This window comes from Eleutherodactylus coqui, chromosome 5 (assembly GCF_035609145.1).
Source record: "Eleutherodactylus coqui strain aEleCoq1 chromosome 5, aEleCoq1.hap1, whole genome shotgun sequence".
In the NCBI taxonomy this organism is placed as follows: domain Eukaryota; kingdom Metazoa; phylum Chordata; class Amphibia; order Anura; family Eleutherodactylidae; genus Eleutherodactylus; species Eleutherodactylus coqui.
This window is the reverse complement of record NC_089841.1, coordinates 7846721-7868596: the sequence shown is the minus strand read 5'-3', so window position 1 is coordinate 7868596 and position 21876 is coordinate 7846721. Positions and strand designations below refer to the sequence as shown.

General features: G+C 53.1%; 2 protein-coding genes across 2 annotated transcripts in view; both read right to left on the bottom strand.

The window, feature by feature from the left end:
• The window catches only part of LOC136627274 (zinc finger protein 585A-like), a 60646-nt gene extending 38874 nt beyond the window's left edge, over positions 1 to 21772 (bottom strand). Inside the window, exons 1-4 of the mRNA XM_066602247.1 lie at positions 21694 to 21772; positions 6770 to 6907; positions 3043 to 3219; positions 2842 to 2965 (exon numbers count right to left, since the gene is read on the bottom strand). Of these exons, the coding sequence (XP_066458344.1) occupies positions 2842 to 2965; positions 3043 to 3219; positions 6770 to 6847 (379 nt within the window). The 5' untranslated portion in view covers positions 6848 to 6907; positions 21694 to 21772. The remainder of the gene's footprint in view (positions 1 to 2841; positions 2966 to 3042; positions 3220 to 6769; positions 6908 to 21693) is intronic.
• LOC136627280 (oocyte zinc finger protein XlCOF22-like) overlaps positions 1 to 21876 on the bottom strand; it is a 357854-nt gene that overhangs the window by 172714 nt on the left and 163264 nt on the right. The gene's annotated exons all lie outside the window — the stretch shown is intronic.

Below are 21876 nucleotides of genomic sequence, written 5' to 3'. Positions count from 1 at the left end.
CAGGTTGTATATAGATTACATGTGTGGGAATATCAGGATATTAGGTTAGATGTATGGGGGGACAGGTTGTATATAGATAACATGTGGGGGTATCAGGATATTAGGTCAGAGATGTATGGGGGGGACAGATTGTATATAGATTACATGTGGGGGTATCAGGATATTAGGTCAGTGATGTATGGGGGGACAGGTTGTATATAGATTACATGTGGGGGGTATCAGGATATTAGGTCAGAGATGTATGGGGGGACAGGTTGTATATAGATTATATGTGGAGGGTATCAGCATATTAGGTCAGAGATGTATGGGGAACAGGTTGTATATAGATTACATGTGGGGGGTATCAGGATATTAGGTCAGAGATGTATGGAGGGGACAGGTTGTATATAGATTACACGTGGGGTATCAGGATATTAGGTCAGAGATGTATGGGGGGACAGGTTGTATATAGATTACATGTGGGGGGGGTATCAGGATATTAGGGCAGAGATGTATGGAGGGACAGGTTGTATATAAATTACATGTGGGGGTATCAGGATATTAGGACAGAGATGTATGGGGGGACAGGTTGTATATAGATTACATGTGGGGGTATCAAGATATTAGGTCAGAGATGTAATCTATATACAACCTGTCCCCTCATACATGTGGGGGGGGGGGGGTATCAGGATATTAGGTCAGAGATGTATGGGGGGACAGGTTGTATATAGATTACATGTGGGGGTATCAGGATATTAGGGCAGAGCTGTATGGAGGGACAGGTTGTATATAGATTACATGTGGGGGTATCAAGATATTAGGTCAGAGATGTATGGAGGACAGGTTGTATATAGATTACATGTGGGGGTATCAGAATATTAGGTCAGAGATGTATGGGGGGACAGGTTGTATATAGATTACATGTGGGGGTATTGGGATATTAGGTCAGAGATGTACAGATGGGACAGGTTGTATATAGATTACATGTGGGGGTGTCAGGATATTAGGTTAGAGATGTATCGGGGGACAGGTTGTATATAGATTACATGTGGGGGTATCAGGATATTAGGTCAGAGATGTATGGAGGGGACAGGTTGTATATAGATTACATGTGGGGGTATCAGAATATTAGGTCAGAGATGTATGAGGGGACAGGTTGTATATAGATTACATGTGGGGGTATTGGGATATTAGGAGAGAGATGTATGGGGGGGGCAGGTTGTATATAGATTACATGTGGGGGTATCAGGATATTAGGGCACAGATGTATGAGGGGACAGGTTGTATATAGATTACATGTGGGGGTATTGGGATATTAGGAGAGAGATGTATGGGGGGGGACAGGTTGTATATAGATTATATGTGGAGGGTATCAGGATATTAGGTCAGAGATGTACAGATGGGACAGGTTGTATATAGATTACATGTGGGGGTGTCAGGATATTAGGTTAGAGATGTATCGGGGGACAGGTTGTATATAGATTACATGTGGGGGTATCAGGATATTAGGTCAGAGATGTATGGAGGGGACAGGTTGTATATAGATTACATGTGGGGGGGGGGTATCAGGATATTAGGTCAGAGATGTATGAGGGGACAGGTTGTATATAGATTACATGTGGGGGTATTGGGATATTAGGAGAGAGATGTATGGGGGGGGGCAGGTTGTATATAGATTACATGTGGGGGTATCAGGATATTAGGGCACAGATGTATGAGGGGACAGGTTGTATATAGATTACATGTGGGGGTATTGGGATATTAGGAGAGAGATGTATGGGGGGGGACAGGTTGTATATAGATTATATGTGGAGGGTATCAGGATATTAGGTCAGAGATGTACAGATGGGACAGGTTGTATATAGATTACATGTGGGGGTATCAGGATATTAGGTTAGAGATGTATGAGGGGACAGGTTGTATATAGATTACATGTGGGGGTATCAGGATATTAGGTCAGAGATGTATGGAGGGGACAGGTTGTATATAGATTACATGTGGGGGGGGTATCAGAATATTAGGTCAGTGATGTATGGAGGGACAGGTTGTATATAGATTACATGTGTGGGGTATCAGGATATTAGGTCACAGATGTATGGGGGACAGGTTGTATATAGATTACATCTGATGGGGGGGTATCAGGATATTAGGTCAGAGATGTATGGGGGACAGGTTGTATATAGATTACATGTGGGGGTATCAGAATATTAGGTCAGAGATGTATGGAGGGGACAGGTTGTATATAGATTACATGTGGGGGGTATCAGAATATTAGGTCAGAGATGTATGGAGGGGACAGGTTGTATATAGATTACATGTGGGGGGTATCAGAATATTAGGTCAGAGATGTATGGAGGGACAGGTTGTATATAGATTACATGTGGGGGGGTATCAGGATATTAGGTCAGAGATGTATGAGGGGACAGGTTGTATATAGATTACATGTGGGGGTATCAGGATATTAGGTCAGAGATGTATGGGGGGACAGGTTGTATATAGATTACATGTGGGGGTATCAGGATATTAGGTCAGAGATGTATGAGGGGTGGTGATAGGTGGGGGGGGGGAATAGGTCGTTTATGATCTTGTAGGTCATTGACAATATACAGAATTGGACTCTGTGGATGACAGTCAGCTGGTGGAGGGATTGGCAGAGGAATAATGGTAGAATGCAGGAATAAGCAGGCTGCAGTGGATAACAGAGAGGCAACATCCGGGCCAGAGAGGGACACTTGAGTATCATCAGTATAAAAGTGGTACTGAAAGCCATGGGACAACAGGAGCTCTTGCAAGCCAAAACATGTAGATGTAGAAGAGTAGGGATCCCAGGACAGAGCCACAGGGACCAATATATTGCATTACCTGGTGATGTGAGCAGCCGGTGGTCATCCATCAGGACGTCCTTGTACAGATCCCGGTGTCCTCCTATATACTCCCACTCCTCCATGGAGAAATAGACGGTGACATCCTGACACCTTATAGGAACCTGACAACACAATATACAGTCATCACCCCGACCCTCCTGTTACTGTATAATGTCCCCCACATTCCCCGCAGCGTCACCTCTCCGGTCAGCAGCTCCGTCATCTTCTTGGTGAGCTCTAGGATCTTCTCCTTATTGGTCAGGAGGTGCGGGGGAGGCTCTGTGATGGGGCCCAGGGTCCGGCTCCATCCTCCTGACTCCTGGAGATGGATGATGGGAGTCACAGAGTCACCAGATGTCTTCACTACGGTGTAATCCTGTGGATGATGAGAGAGACACTAGGGCATTGAACACAAGGGGCACGGACCATTTATGCCACAAAAAAAAAAAAAAAAACAGTACATAAATATTTATATAGAGACATAGAAGATGATATCAGGAGGAGAGCACATGGTCCATCTAGTCTGATATCTATAGAGAGACATAGAAGATGATGGCAGGGGGAGAGCACATGGTCCATCTAGTCTGATATCTATATAGAGACATAGAAGATGACGGCAGGAGGAGAGCACATGGTCCATCTAGTCTGATATCTATATAGAGACATAGAAGATGATGGCAGGAGGAGAGGACATGGTCCATCTAGTCTGATATCTATATAGAGACATAGAAGATGATGGCAGGAGGAGAGCACATGGTCCATCTAGTCTGATATCTATATAGAGACATAGAAGATGATGGCAGGAGGAGAACACATGGTCCATCTAGTCTGATATCTATATAGAGACATAGAAGATGATAGCAGGAGGAGAACACATGGTCCATCTAGTCTGATATCTATATAGAGACATAGAAGATGATGGCAGGAGGAGAGCACATGGCCCATCTAGTCTGATATCTATATAGAGACATAGAAGATGATGGCAGGAGGAGAGCACATGGCCCATCTAGTCTGATATCTATATAGAGACATAGAAGATGATGGCAGGAGGAGAACACATGGTCCATCTAGTCTGATATCTATATAGAGACATAGAAGATGATGGCAGGAGGAGAGCACATGGCCCATCTAGTCTGATATCTATATAGAGACATAGAAGATGATGGCAGGAGGAGAACACATGGCCCATCTAGTCTGATATCTATATAGAGACATAGAAGATGATGGCAGGAGGAGAGCACATGGTCCATCTAGTCTGATATCTATATAGAGACATAGAAGATGATATCAGGAGGAGAGCACATGGTCCATCTAGTCTGATATCTATATAGAGACATAGAAGATGATGGCAGGAGGAGAGCACATGGTCCATCTAGTCTGATATCTATATAGAGACATAGAAGATGATATCAGGAGGAGAGCACATGGTTCATCTAGTCTGATATCTATATAGAGACATAGAAGATGATATCAGGAGGAGAGCACATGGTCCATCTAGTCTGATATCTATATAGAGACATAGAAGATGGTAGCAGGAGGAGAGCACATGGTCCATCTAGTCTGATATCTATATAGAGACATAGAAGATGATGGCAGGAGGAGAGCACATGGTTCATCTAGTCTGATATCTATATAGAGACATAGAAGATGATGGCAGGAGGAGAGCACATGGTCCATCTAGTCTGATATCTATATAGAGACATAGAAGATGATATCAGGAGGAGAGCACATGGTTCATCTAGTCTGATATCTATATAGAGACATAGAAGATGATATCAGGAGGAGAGCACATGGTCCATCTAGTCTGATATCTATATAGAGACATAGAAGATGATGGCAGGAGGAGAGGACATGGTCCATCTAGTCTGATATCTATATAGAGACATAGAAGATGATGGCAGGAGGAGAGGACATGGTCCATCTAGTCTGATATCTATATAGAGACATAGAGGATGATGGCAGGAGGAGAGCACATGGTCCATCTAGTCTGATATCTATATAGAGACATAGAAGATGACGGCAGGAGGAGAGCACATGGCCCATCTAGTCTGATATCTATATAGAGACATAGAAGATGATGGCAGGAGGAGAGCACATGGTCCGTCTAGTCTGATATCTATATAGAGACATAGAAGATGATGGCAGGAGGAGAGCACATGGTACATCTAGTCTGATATCTATATAGAGACATAGAAGATGATGGCAGGAGGAGAGCACATGGTCCATCTAGTCTGATATCTATATAGAGACATAGAGCATGACGGCAGGTGGAGAGCACATGGTCCATGTAGTCTGATATCTATATAGAGACATAGAAGATGACAGCAGGAGGAGGGCATATGGTCCATCTAGTCTGATATCTATATAGAAACATAGAAGATGAAGGCAGGAGGAGAGCACATGGTCCATCTAGTCTGATATCTATATGGAGACATAGAAGATGATGGCAGGGGGAGAGCACATGGTCCATCTAGTCTGATATCTATATAGAGACATAGAAGATGACGGCAGGAGGAGAGCACATGGTCCATCTAGTCTGATATCTATATAGAGACATAGAAGATGATGGCAGGAGGAGAGCACATGGTCCATCTAGTCTGATATCTATATAGAGACATAGAAGATGACGGCAGGAGGAGGGCATATGGTCCATCTAGTCTGATATCTATATAGAAACATAGAAGATGCTGGCAGGGGGAGAGCACATGGTCCATCTAGTCTGATATCTATATAGAGACACAGAAGATGATGGCAGGAGGAGAGCACATGGTCCATCTAGTCTGATCTCTATATAGAGACATAGAAGATGACAGCAGGGGGAGAGCACATGGTTCATCTAGTCTGATATCTATATAGAGACATAGAAGATGATGGCAGGAGGAGAGCACATGGTCCATCTAGTCTGATATCTATATAGAGACATAGAAGATGATGGCAGGAGGAGAGCACATGGTACATCTAGTCTGATATCTATATAGATGACATAGAAGATGCTGGCAGGGGGAGAGCACATGGTTCATCTAGTCTGATATCTATATAGAGACATAGAAGATGATGGAAGGAGGAGAGCACATGGTTCATCTAGTCTGATATCTATATAGAGACATAGAAGATGATGGCAGGAGGAGAGCACATGGTCCATGTAGTCTGATATCTATATAGAGACATAGAAGATGATGGCAGGAGGAGAGCACATGGTCCATCTAGTCTGATCTCTATATAGAGACATAGAAGATGACAGCAGGGGGAGAGCACATGGTTCATCTAGTCTGATATCTATATAGAGGCATAGAAGATAATGGCAGGAGGAGAGCACATGGTCCATCTAGTCTGATATCTACATAGAGACATAGAAGATGACGGCAGGAGGAGAGCACATGGTCCATCTAGTCTGATATCGATATAGAGACATAGAAGATGATGGCAGGAGGAGAGCACATGGACCATCTAGTCTGATATCTATATAGAGCCATAGAAGATGATGGCAGGGGGAGAGCACATGGTCCATCTAGTCTGATATCTATATAGAGACATAGAAGATGATGGCAGGAGGAGAGCACATGGTCCATCTAGTCTGATATCTACATAGAGACATAGAAGATGACGGCAGCGGGAGGAGAGCACATGGTCCATCTAGTCTGATATCTATAAAGAGACATAGAAGAGGTGTGCCCTTCTACATCCTTGTCCTTTCCTCCTGGCTACAATGTTCCTACATACTGTTCTCCTGTCTCCTACATCATTGCTATTGGCACATTATTCTCATCATACATAACGGACTGTAATGCAGCCAGTCTCGACGTTTTCTGTTGTTTGGGTCTTTCTCAGTCACTCTAAGGGTTTGGAAGCTATTATACAGGACCCTGGATCCTTCCCATCACTTATTACATACTACAATACAGAGATAGAGATCTAGAGCCGCTCACCTCTCCGGTCAGCAGGTAGATGATCTCCAAGGCGGCGTTCAGTAGGATCTCGCTAATCTCATTCCGCTCCTTGTCCATCCTTGGTGGTCATTCAGAGAAGAAAACTGGCTGATGTGGAGGATCTGGACCTGCGGGAACCTTTATGAAGAGAGGAGCGGCTGTAATCATACAGGGGACATCATAGGGGACATACAGAAGTCACTTATATAGTGCTGACAGACACAGCAGAGCCGTATATACAAGAATCTAACTACTAAAATACTGCCCGCTATGTTCAAGAGCTACTATAATACTGCCCGCTATGTTCAAGAGCTACTATAATACTGCCCGCTATGTTCAAGAGCTACTATAATACTGCCCGCTATGTTCAAGAGCTACTATAATACAGCCCGCTATGTTCAAGAGCTACTATAACACCGCCCGCTATGTTCAAGAGCTACTATAACACCGCCCGCTATGTTCAAGAGCTACTATAACACCGCCCGCTATGTTCAAGAGCTACTATAACACCGCCCGCTATGTTCAAGAGCTACTATAACACCGCCCGCTATGTTCAAGAGCTACTATAACACCGCCCGCTATGTTCAAGAGCTACTATAACACCGCCCGCTATGTTCAAGAGCTACTATAATACAGCCCGCTATGTTCAAGAGCTACTATAATACTGCCCGCTATGTTCAAGAGCTACTATAATACTGCCCGCTATGTTCAAGAGCTACTATAACACCGCCCGCTATGTTCAAGAGCTACTATAACACCGCCCGCTATGTTCAAGAGCTACTATAACACCGCCCGCTATGTTCAAGAGCTACTATAACACCGCCCGCTATGTTCAAGAGCTACTATAACACCGCCCGCTATGTTCAAGAGCTACTATAACACCGCCCGCTATGTTCAAGAGCTACTATAACACCGCCCGCTACGTTCAAGAGCTACTATAAGACCGCCCGCTACATTCAAGAGCTACTATATCACCGCCCGCTACGTTCAAGAGCTACTATAACACCGCCCGCTACGTTCAAGAGCTACTATAACACCGCCCGCTACGTTCAAGAGCTACTATAACACCGCCCGCTATGTTCAAGAGCTACTATAACACCGCCCGCTATGTTCAAGAGCTACTATAACACCGCCCGCTATGTTCAAGAGCTACTATAACACCGCCCGCTATGTTCAAGAGCTACTATAATACTGCCCGCTATGTACAAGAATATAACTACTATAATACTGCTCCCTATGTACAAGGATGTAACTACTATAATACTGCCCCCTATGTACAAGAATATAACTACTACAATACTGCCCTCTATGTACAAGAATATAACTACTATAATACTGCCCCCTATGTACAAGAATATAACTACTATAATACTGCCTCCTATGTACAAGAATATAACTACTATAATACTGCTCCCTATGTACAAGAATATAACTACTATAATACTGCCCCCTATGTACAAGAATATAACTACTATAATACTGCTCCTATGTACAAGAATATAACTACTATAATACTGCTCCCTATGTACAAGAATATAACTCCTATAATACTGCTCCCTATGTACAAGAATATAACTACTATAATACTGCCCCCCAATGTATAAGAATATAACTACTATAATACTGCTCCTATGTACAAGAATATAACTACTATAATACTGCCACCTATGTACAAGAATATAACTACTATAATACTGCTCCTATGTACAAGAATATAACTCCTATAATACTGCCCCCTATATACAAGAATATAACTACTATAATACTGCTCCTATGTACAAGAATATAATACTGCCCCATATGTACAAGAATATAACTACTATAATACTGCCCCCTATGTACAAGAATATAACTACTATAATACTGTCCCCTATGTACAAGAATATAACTACTATAATACTGCCCCCTATGTACAAGAATATAACTACTATAATACTGACCCCTGTGTACAAGAATATAACTACTATAATACTGCCCCCCAATGTATAAGAATATAACTACTATAATACTGCTCCTATGTACAAGAATATAACTACTATAATACTGCCTCCTATGTACAAGAATATAACTACTGTAATACTGCCCCCTATGTACAAGAATATATCTACTATAATACTGGTCCTAATGTACAGGAATATAACTACTATAATACTGCCCCCTATGTACAAGAATATAACTACTATAATACTGCCTGCTATGTACAAGAATATAACTACTATAATACTGCCCCCTATGTACAAGAATATAACTACTATAATACTGCCTCCTATGTACAAGAATATAACTACTATAATACTGCCCATATGGACAAGAATATAACTACTATAATACTGTCCCCATGTACAAGAATATAACTACTATAATACTGCCCCCTATGTACAAGAATATAACTACTATAATACTGCCCATATGGACAAGAATATAACTACTATAATACTGCCCCCTATGTACAAGAATATAACTACTATAATACTGCCTCCTATGTACAAGAATATAACTACTATAATACTGCTCCTATGTACAAGAATATAACTACTATAATACTGCCCCCTATGTACAAGAATATAACTACTATAATACTGCCCCCAATGTACAAGAATATAACTACTATAATACTGCTCCCTATGTACAAGAATATAACTACTATAATACTGCCCCCTATGTACAAGAATATAACTACTATAATACTGCCCCCTATGTATAAGAATATAACTACTATAATACTGTCCTCCTATGTACAAGAATATAACTACTATAATACTGCCCCCTATGTACAAGAATATAACTACTATAATACTGTCCTCCTATGTACAAGAATATAACTACTATAATACTGCCCCCTATGTACAAGAATATAACTACTATAATACTGCCCCCTATGTACAAGAATATAACTACTATAATACTGCCCCCTATGTACAAGAATATAACTACTATAGTACTGCCCCCTATGTACAAGAATATAACTACTATAATACTGCCTCCTATGTACAAGAATATAACTACTATAATACTGCTCCTATGTACAAGCTTCTTTCAGGTTTTATGGAGGGTGTCTTGGAAGCATCTTGCATCGGTGAGCCCACAGACACGCCGTCTTGCCATCTGATGGCCGATGATTGGTCTGTTAGTTCTATTTCTGCGTTCGGTTCGCACTTCTTACAATGCACAGAGTTCCCATGGTAACAAACACAGAGGGGGTTTTAAACTTTGTGCTTTTAACTGAGTTTTCAATACACATTGTTGCAGTGGGTGATGCGGTGCGTGAAAAGGCGATGCAAATAAGGAAGATGGAAAATACTCTGCAGCGCCACCTGTTGGACGGCAGCATTCCTGCAAGACAATGTCTGACCCGTTAAACAAGTGTAAACAGTGATTGGGAATTGTAAGCCAAGCCAGAGCCCACCCACAGAGAGCTGGTCCGGGGGGTTCGGCCCCTCATCAGTGTGCAGGAGGATCTTGGCTTGGCTGCAGGGAGGCCTGTGATGGGAGGGGTAACATCACTCCTCAGGCCTCATGTCCACGGGGAAATCAGGCCCGCCGCGGATTCTTCATGGAGCATCCATAGCGGGTCTCTCCTGCCCCGCGGACATGAGGCTAAAAAATAAACTCACCTCTCCGGATGCTGTGGGTCTTCCCTCCATCGCCGCCGGATCTTCTTTCTTCAGCCTGGCGGATGTTCTTGGCATGCAGGCGGCCTGCCGCGCGCATGCATCGGGCACATCCACCGGGCTGAAGAAAGAAGATCCGGCCGCGATGGAGGGAAGACCCACAGCATCCGGAGAGGTGAGTTTTAATTATGGCGCGGGTGTTCCGCGGATCCGGACGGCTTCCATAGAAGCCTGCGGGAGCCGCCCCCGTGGGACACCTGCACTAAAATGGAGCATGGCGCGGGTATTTTCCCGTACGCGGATCCGTGCCTGAAGAGAAAAATGACATCTGCAGGTATTTAACTACCTGCGGGTGTCCAATGCATCCCTGTGGGGCGCGGATCCGCCTGCGGGAGAAACACTGCGGATTTTAAATTAGAACTATGCCGCGGACATGAGGCCTACGGCCACGGGCAAAATATGGTTTTAGATCCGCAGCCGATCACCCGCCCGCGGATCCGCACCCCATAGGGATGCATTGGGTACCCGCAGGTAAATACCCGCGGATGGTCAATAAAAGGGAATTTTAAAAAATGGAGCATGAAAAAAAATGTGACATGGTCCATTTTCGTGCGGGTCTCCCCTGGGGACGGCTCCCGCGGGCTTCTATTGAGGCCTATGGAAGCCGTCCGGATCCGCGGGAGACCTAAAATAAGAATAACTTACCCGCAGCGGACCGGGCACGTCTCCTCTTCTTGGCGGCCGGCTCTTCTTTCTTCGGCCCGGCGGATGTGCCCGGAGCATGAGTGCGACACGCCGCCGATGTGCTGAGCACATCCACCGGCCGAAGAAAGAAGATCCGGCCGTGAAGAAGAGAAGACGTGCCCGGTCCGCTGCGGGTAAGTCATTCTTATTTTCAGCGCTTATGTCCGCTGGGCAGGAGGGACCCCCCCGTGGACATGAGGCCTTAGGGAGACACCCAGGAGGGGAGCTGTCTGTAGACGGGCTCTGGCTTGGCTTACAATTCCCAATCCTTGCTCCACAGACCTGTATACAGGGTCAAGCAGTGATTTGCAGGAATGCTGCGATCCAATAGGTGGCGCTGCAGAGGTTTTGTTTCACCTCCCTTATTTGCATGGCCCTATGGGTCTCCTCACTCACCTCCTGGGTGCTCTATCACGGACAGCGCCACTGAAGTCGCTGCAGGCTCGGTGCAGCGCTGATAAACGGGGGGGGGGGAGCGCGGGCGCAACCCTGCAGTTACTGTTATTATACGAGTGTCGTGGGACTGCAGGTTCAGCCTGTAGGGGGCGCTGTAATCGCTTCTAGAGTTTAACACAGCACGAATGTACTGCAGTCCATGGGGCCACAGCACAGGCAGTCAGCAGGGCAGCCCTGGGGCCTTCAGAAGCCTTAGGCTACATGGCAACTGAACGACACCCCTCATTCTGCGTGCACGGGGGGCGCAGGATGCCAACCGGGACATTTAAAGGGCACTCTGAGAACGGCGGTGCCTGTGAGAGCATTACCAGCCGCTCAGCGGTCCTGCCGGTGGCTGCCGGGCGTTGGCTGTTACACGGAGCGGATCGACGGTACTGAAGAGTAGAAACTACAGGATGTCCCACAAGAAACGAGCCGCGCAAAACTACAGAGGGGGAAACATAAGAATGCGGGGGCGGCGGGAAGGGGTTTAACAAAAATACATTTTTTTTAAGAGTCGTCCAAAAACCCTCCATAAATCTGGTATCACAGGAATCGTACCGCGCCGCAGGAGAACCTCACCGGGTAGAGTCCGCCGCAGGAGAACCTCACCAGGTGGAGTCCGCCGCAGGAGAACCTCACCAGGTGGAGTCCGCCGCAGGAGAACCTCACCAGGTGGAGTCCGCCGCAGGAGAACCTCATCAGGTGGAGTCCGCCGCAGGAGAACCTCATCAGGTGGAGTCCGCCGCAGGAGAACCTCATCAGGTGGAGTCCGCCGCAGGAGAACCTCATCAGGTGGAGTCCGCCGCAGGAGAACCTCATCAGGTGGAGTCCGCCGCAGGAGAACCTCATCAGGTGGGGTCCACCGCAGTGCGAGCGCCGCAGAAGAACCTCATCAGGTAGAGTCCGCCGCAGTGCGAGTGCCGCAGGAGAACCTCATCAGGTAGAGTCCGCCGCAGTGCGAGTGCCGCAGGAGAACCTCATCAGGTAGAGTCCGCCGCAGTGCGAGCGCCGCAGGAGAACATCACCAGGTGGAGTCCGCCGCAGTGCGAGCGCCGCGGGAGAACCTCACCAGGTGGAGTCCGCCGCAGTGCGAGCGCCGCGGGAGAACCTCACCAGGTGGAGTCCGCCGCAGTGCGAGCGCCGCGGGAGAACCTCACCAGGTGGAGTCCGCCGCAGTGCGAGCGCCGCGGGAGAATCTCATCAGGTGGAGTCCGCCGCAGTGCGAGCGCCGCGGGAGAACCTCATCAGGTGGAGTCCGCCGCAGTGCGAGCGCCGCGGGAGAACCTCATCAGGTGGAGTCCGCCGCAGTGCGAGCGCCGCGGGAGAACCTCATCAGATGGAGTCCGCCGCAGTGCGAGCGCCGCGGGAGAACCTCATCAGGTAGAGTCCGCCGCAGTGCGAGCGCCGCAGGAGAACCTCACCAGGTGGAGTCCGCCACAGTGCGAGCGCCGCCGGAGAACCTCATCAGGTAGAGTCCGCCGCAGTGCGAGCGCCGCGGGAGAACCTCATCAGGTGGAGTCCGCCGCGGGAGAACCTCATCAGGTAAAGTCCGCCGCAGTGCGAGCGCCGCAGGAGAATCTCATCAGGTGGAGTCCGCCACAGTGCGAGCGCCGCGGGAGAACCTCATCAGGTAGAGTCCGCCGCAGTGCGAGCGCCGCAGGAGAACCTCACCAGGTAGAGTCCGCCGCAGTGCGAGCGCCGCAGGAGAACCTCACCAGGTAGAGTCCGCCGCAGTGCGAGCGCCGCAGGAGAACCTCACCAGGTAGAGTCCACCGCAGTGCGAGCGCCGCAGGAGAATCTCATCAGGTGGAGTCCGCCGCAGTGCGAGCGCCGCAGGAGAACCTCACCAGGTGGAGTCCGCCGCAGTGCGAGCGCCGCAGGAGAACCTCATCAGGTGGAGTCCGCCGCAGTGCGAGCGCCGCAGGAGAACCTCATCAGGTGGAGTCCGCCGCAGTGCGAGCGCCGCAGGAGAACCTCATCAGGTGGAGTCCGCCGCAGTGCGAGCGCCGCGGGAGAACCTCATCAGGTGGAGTCCGCCGCAGTGCGAGCGCCGCAGGAGAACCTCACCAGGTGGAGTCCGCCACAGTGCGAGCGCCGCCGGAGAACCTCATCAGGTAGAGTCCGCCGCAGTGCGAGCGCCGCGGGAGAACCTCATCAGGTGGAGTCCGCCGCAGAGCGAGCGCCGCGGGAGAACCTCATCAGGTAGAGTCCGCCGCAGTGCGAGCGCCGCAGGAGAACCTCATCAGGTGGAGTCCACCGCAGTGCGAGCGCCGCGGGAGAACCTCATCAGGTGGAGTCCGCCGCAGTGCGAGCGCCGCAGGAGAACCTCATCAGGTAGAGTCCGCCGCAGTGAGAGCGCCGCAGGAGAACCTCACCAGGTGGAGTCCGCCACAGTGCGAGCGCCGCCGGAGAACCTTATCAGGTGGAGTCCGCCGCGGGAGAACCTCATCAGGTAGAGTCCGCCGCAGTGCGAGCGCCGCAGGAGAACCTCATCAGGTGGAGTCCGCCACAGTGCGAGCGCCGCGGGAGAACCTCACCAGGTAGAGTCCGCCGCAGTGCGAGCGCCGCAGGAGAACCTCACCAGGTAGAGTCCGCCGCAGTGCGAGCGCCGCAGGAGAACCTCACCAGGTAGAGTCCGCCGCAGTGCGAGCGCCGCGGGAGAACCTCACCAGGTAGAGTCCGCCGCAGTGCGAGCGCCGCGGGAGAACCTCACCAGGTAGAGTCCGCCGCAGTGCGAGCGCCGCGGGAGAACCTCACCAGGTAGAGTCCGCCGCAGTGCGAGCGCCGCGGGAGAACCTCATCAGGTAGAGTCCGCCGCAGTGCGAGCGCCGCAGGAGAACCTCACCAGGTAGAGTCCGCCGCAGCGCGAGCGCCGCAGGAGAACCTCACCAGGTGGAGTCCGCCGCAGTGCGAGCGCAGCGGGAGAACCTCATCAGGTGGAGTCCGCCGCAGCGCGAGCGCCGCAGGAGAACCTCACCAGGTGGAGTCCGCCGCAGCGCGAGCGCCGCAGGAGAACCTCACCAGGTGGAGTCCGCCGCAGTTAGAGACCCCAGGGACGGCGGAGCTCATCCAACTCCACTTAGACATCCCATACGGTTCTCGATCCGTTATCCGGTACATGACATCATCGCGCTGGCAGACCCCGCCCCCATGCAGAAGCCATCCGATAAATAAGGGTGCAGGTTTTCTCTAAGTGGGGGGGGGGGGAGCAAGGAGCGGGCATGACTTATGGCGGGCGAAGCTTCACAGCACCCCCCGTGTATACACCCCCTGTACACAGCGCCCCCCCGTGTATACACCCCCTGTACACAGCGCCCTCCCGTGTATACACCCCCTGTACACAGCGCACCCCCCGTGTATACACCCCCTGTACACAGCGCACCCCCCGTGTATACACCCCCTGTACACAGCGCACCCCCCGTGTATACACCCCCTGTACACAGCGCACCCCCCGTGTATACACCCCCTGTACACAGCGCACCCCCCGTGTATACACCCCCTGTACACAGCGCACCCCCCGTGTATACACCCCCTGTACACAGCGCCCCCCCGTGTATACACCCCCTGTACACAGCGCCCCCCCGTGTATACACCCCCTGTACACAGCGCCCCCCCGTGTATACACCCCCTGTACACAGCGCCCCCCCCGTGTATACACCCCCTGTACACAGCGCCCCCCCCGTGTATACACCCCCTGTACACAGCGCCCCCCCCCGTGTATACACCCCCTGTACACAGCGCCCCCCCGTGTATACACCCCCTGTACACAGCGCCCCCCCCGTGTATACACCCCCTGTACACAGCGCCCCCCCCGTGTATACACCCCCTGTACACAGCGCACCCCCCGTGTATACACCCCCTGTACACAGCGCACCCCCCGTGTATACACCCCCTGTACACAGCGCCCCCCCCGTGTATACACCCCCTGTACACAGCGCTCACACAGACGGAGCGGCACACGTTGTGGGGATCCGCCGTGTTACTTGCAGCCTTGGGCCCCGCCTACTGCGGCACAACGTACAGCGCGGACCGCTCAGTCCTGCAGCTATGGCTACGCACAGAGGGGGGGGTTGTACCTCCTGTAGACCGTGGCAGGCGCCATGACACGTATATACACGCGGCGGCGGGCGCCATGACACGTATATACACACGGCGGCGGGTGCCATGACACGTATATACACGCGGTGGCGCCATGACACGTATATGCACGCGGCGGGCGCCATGACACGTATATACACGCTGCGGGCGCCATGACACGTATATACACACGCTGCGGGCGCCATGACACGTATATACACGCTGCGGGCGCCATGACACGTATATACACGGCGGGTGCCATGACAAGTATATACAGGCGGCGGGTGCCATGACACGTATATACACGCGGCGGCGGGTGCCATGACACGTATATACACGCGGCGGCGGGTGCCATGACACGTATATACGCGCGGCGGGCGCCATGACACGTATATACACGCGGCGGGCGCCATGACACGTATATACACGCTGCGGGCGCCATGACACGTATATACACGCGGCGGCGGGTGCCATGACACGTATATACACGCGGCGGCGGGTGCCATGACACGTATATACACGCGGCGGGCGCCATGACACGTATATACACGCGGCGGGCGCCATGACACGTATATACACGCGGCGGGCGCCATGACACGTATATACACGCGGCGGGCGCCATGACACGTATATACACGCGGCGGGCGCCATGACACGTATATACACGCGGCGGGCGCCATGACACGTATATACACGCTGCGGGCGCCATGACACGTATATACACGCGGCGGCGGGTGCCATGACACGTATATACACGCGGCGGCGGGTGCCATGACACGTATATACACGCGGCGGGCGCCATGACACGTATATACACGCGGCGGGCGCCATGACACGTATATACACGCGGCGGGCGCCATGACACGTATATACACGCGGCGGGTGCCATGACACGTATATACACGCGGCGGCGGGTGCCATGACACGTATATACACGCGGCGGCGGGCGCCATGACACGTATATACACGCGGCGGCGGGCGCCATGACACGTATATACGCGCGGCGGGCGCCATGACACGTATATACGCGCGGCGGGCGCCATGACACGTATATACGCGCGGAGGGCGCCATGACACGTATATACGCGCGGAGGGCGCCATGACACGTATATACGCGCGGCGGGCGCCATGACACGTATATACGCGCGGCGGGCGCCATGACACGTATATACGCGCGGCGGGCGCCATGACTCATATATACGCGTGGAGGGCGCCATGACACGTATATACGCGCGGAGGGCGCCATGACACGTATATACGCGCGGCGGGCGCCATGACACGTATATGGGCGCCATGACACGTATATACGCGCGGCGGGCGCCATGACACGTATATACGCGCGGCGGGCGCCATGACACGTATATACGCGCGGCGGGCGCCATGACACGTATATACGCGCGGCGGGCGCCATGACACGTATATACGCGCGGCGGGCGCCATGACTCGTATATACGCGTGGAGGGCGCCATGACACGTATATACGCGCGGAGGGCGCCATGACACGTATATACGCGCGGAGGACGCCATGACACGTATATACGCGCGGCGGGCGCCATGACACGTATATACGCGCGGCGGGCGCCATGACACGTATATACGCGCGGCGGGCGCCATGACTCGTATATACGCGTGGAGGGCGCCATGACACGTATATACGCGCGGAGGGCGCCATGACACGTATATACGCGCGGCGGGCGCCATGACACGTATATGGGCGCCATGACACGTATATACGCGCGGCGGGCGCCATGACACGTATATACGCGCGGCGGGCGCCATGACACGTATATACGCGCGGCGGGCGCCATGACACGTATATACGCGCGGCGGGCGCCATGACACGTATATACGCGCGGCGGGCGCCATGACACGTATATACGCGCGGAGGGCGCCATGACACGTATATACGCGCGGCGGGCGCCATGACACGTATATACGCGCGGCGGGCGCCATGACACGTATATACGCGCGGCGGGCGCCATGACACGTATATACGCGCGGCGGGCGCCATGACACGTATATACGCGCGGCGGGCGCCATGACACGTATATACGCGCGGCGGGCGCCATGACACGTATATACGCGCGGCGGGCGCCATGACACGTATATACGCGCGGAGGGCGCCATGACACGTATATACGCGCGGAGGGCGCCATGACACGTATATACGCGCGGAGGGCGCCATGACACGTATATACGCGCGGCGGGCGCCATGACACGTATATACGCGCGGCGGGCGCCATGACACGTATATACGCGCGGAGGGCGCCATGACACGTATATACACGCGGCGGCGGGTGCCATGACACGTATATACACGCGGCGGCGGGTGCCATGACACGTATATGCACGCGGCGGCGGGTGCCATGACACGTATATACGCGCGGCGGGCGCCATGACACGTATATACGCGCGGCGGCGGGCGCCATGACACGTATATACACGCGGCGGGCGCCATGACACGTATATACACGCTGCGGTCGCCATGACACGTATATACACGCGGCGGCGGGTGCCATGACACGTATATACACGCGGCGGCGGGTGCCATGACACGTATATACACGCGGCGGCGGGTGCCATGACACGTATATACACGCGGCGGGCGCCATGACACGTATATACACGCTGCGGGCGCCATGACACGTATATACACGCGGCGGCGGGTGCCATGACACGTATATACACGCGGCGGCGGGTGCCATGACACGTATATACACGCGGCGGCGGGTGCCATGACACGTATATACACGCGGCGGGCGCCATGACACGTATATACACGCGGCGGGCGCCATGACACGTATATACACGCGGCGGGTGCCATGACACGTATATACACGCGGCGGCGGGTGCCATGACACGTATATACACGCGGCGGCGGGCGCCATGACACGTATATACACGCGGCGGGTGCCATGACACGTATATACACGCGGCGGGTGCCATGACACGTATATACACGCGGCGGCGGGTGCCATGACACGTATATACACGCGGCGGCGGGTGCCATGACACGTATATACGCGCGGAGGGAGCCATGACACGTATATACGCGCGGAGGGCGCCATGACACGTATATACACGCGGCGGGTGCCATGACACGTATATACACGCGGCGGGTGCCATGACACGTATATACACGCGGCGGCGGGTGCCATGACACGTATATACACGCGGCGGCGGGCGCCATGACACGTATATACGCGCGGAGGGCGCCATGACACGTATATACGCGCGGCGGGCGCCATGACACGTATATACACGCGGCGGGTGCCATGACACGTATATACACGCGGCGGCGGGTGCCATGACACGTATATACACGCGGCGGCGGGCGCCATGACACGTATATACGCGCGGCGGGCGCCATGACACGTATATACGCGCGGAGGGCGCCATGACACGTATATACGCGCGGCGGGCGCCATGACACGTATATACACGCGGCGGGTGCCATGACACGTATATACACGCGGCGGCGGGTGCCATGACACGTATATACGCGCGGCGGCGGGCGCCATGACACGTATATACGCGCGGCGGCGGGCGCCATGACACGTATATACGCGCGGAGGGAGCCATGACACGTATATACGCGCGGAGGGCGCCATGACACGTATATACGCGCGGCGGGCGCCATGACACGTATATACGCGCGGCGGGCGCCATGACACGTATATACGCGCGGCGGGCGCCATGACACGTATATACGCGCGGAGGGCGCCATGACACGTATATACGCGCGGAGGGCGCCATGACACGTATATACGCGCGGAGGGCGCCATGACACGTATATACGCGCGGCGGGCGCCATGACACGTATATACGCGCGGAGGGCGCCATGACACGTATATACGCGCGGAGGGCGCCATGACACGTATATACGCGCGGCGGGCGCCATGACACGTATATACGCGCGGAGGGCGCCATGACACGTATATACGCGCGGAGGGCGCCATGACACGTATATACGCGCGGCGGGCGCCATGACACGTATATACGCGCGGCGGGCGCCATGACACGTATATACGCGCGGCGGCGGGTGCCATGACACGTATATGCACGCGGCGGCGGGTGCCATGACACGTATATACGCGCGGCGGGCGCCATGACACGTATATACGCGCGGCGGGCGCCATGACACGTATATACACGCGGCGGGCGCCATGACACGTATATACACGCTGCGGTCGCCATGACACGTATATACACGCGGCGGCGGGTGCCATGACACGTATATACACGCGGCGGCGGGTGCCATGACACGTATATACACGCGGCGGCGGGTGCCATGACACGTATATACACGCTGCGGGCGCCATGACACGTATATACACGCGGCGGCGGGTGCCATGACACGTATATACACGCGGCGGCGGGTGCCATGACACGTATATACACGCGGCGGCGGGTGCCATGACACGTATATACACGCTGCGGGCGCCATGACACGTATATACACGCGGCGGCGGGTGCCATGACACGTATATACACGCTGCGGGCGCCATGACACGTATATACACGCGGCGGCGGGTGCCATGACACGTATATACACGCGGCGGCGGGTGCCATGACACGTATATACACGCGGCGGCGGGTGCCATGACACGTATATACACGCGGCGGGCGCCATGACACGTATATACACGCGGCGGGCGCCATGACACGTATATACACGCGGCGGGTGCCATGACACGTATATACACGCGGCGGCGGGTGCCATGACACGTATATACACGCGGCGGCGGGCGCCATGACACGTATATACACGCGGCGGGTGCCATGACACGTATATACACGCGGCGGGTGCCATGACACGTATATACACGCGGCGGCGGGTGCCATGACACGTATATACACGCGGCGGCGGGTGCCATGACACGTATATACGCGCGGAGGGAGCCATGACACGTATATACGCGCGGAGGGCGCCATGACACGTATATACACGCGGAGGGCGCCATGACACGTATATACACGCTGCGGGCGCCATGACACGTATATACGCGCGGAGGGCGCCATGACACGTATATACACGCGGCGGGTGCCATGACACGTATATACACGCGGCGGGTGCCATGACACGTATATACACGCGGCGGCGGGCGCCATGACACGTATATACGCGCGGAGGGCGCCATGACACGTATATACACGCGGCGGGCGCCATGACACGTATATACACGCGGCGGGTGCCATGACACGTATATACACGCGGCGGGCGCCATGACACGTATATACACGCGGCGGCGGGTGCCATGACACGTATATACGCGCGGAGGGAGCCATGACACGTATATACGCGCGGAGGGCGCCATGACACGTATATACACGCGGAGGGCGCCATGACACGTATATACACGCTGCGGGCGCCATGACACGTATATACGCGCGGAGGGCGCCATGACACGTATATACACGCGGCGGGTGCCATGACACGTATATACACGCGGCGGGTGCCATGACACGTATATACACGCGGCGGCGGGCGCCATGACACGTATATACGCGCGGAGGGCGCCATGACACGTATATACACGCGGCGGGCGCCATGACACGTATATACGCGCGGAGGGCGCCATGACACGTATATACGCGCGGAGGGCGCCATGACACGTATATACGCGCGGAGGGCGCCATGACACGTATATACGCGCGGAGGGCGCCATGACACGTATATACGCGCGGCGGCGGGCGCCATGACACGTATATACACGCGGAGGGCGCCATGACACGTATATACGCGCGGAGGGCGCCATGACACGTATATACGCGCGGAGGGCGCCATGACACGTATATACGCGCGGAGGGCGCCATGACACGTATATACGCGCGGCACGTTCTGTTACCATCATATATTACGTAATTCCGACCCGCTGATGTGAGGGGAACACAATGTAACAGATAGCTGCGGGGTCTAAGGGGTTAATGGGCACACTGCGGGCCTCTGCCTCTAGAACCGCGGCTGAGGGCTGATGGGGCCCCGGGACTATCACCCCGCCCCCAGCTCCTCTGTGCCGGGGGTCTCACAGACACCAGCTGACGTCAGCTTACCCCAGCAGACACCCGGCTGAGAACAGCGGCCACTAGAGAGCTCCACGGTGAGTGACAAGTCCTGCCGGGTGAAGGACCTGCGGTGACGTCACGCCCATGTGACTACAAACTCGGGATCTGTTTGGTTGAAGGACCTGTGATGATGTCATTAACACGTGATCACATACCCTCATATATTGCTGG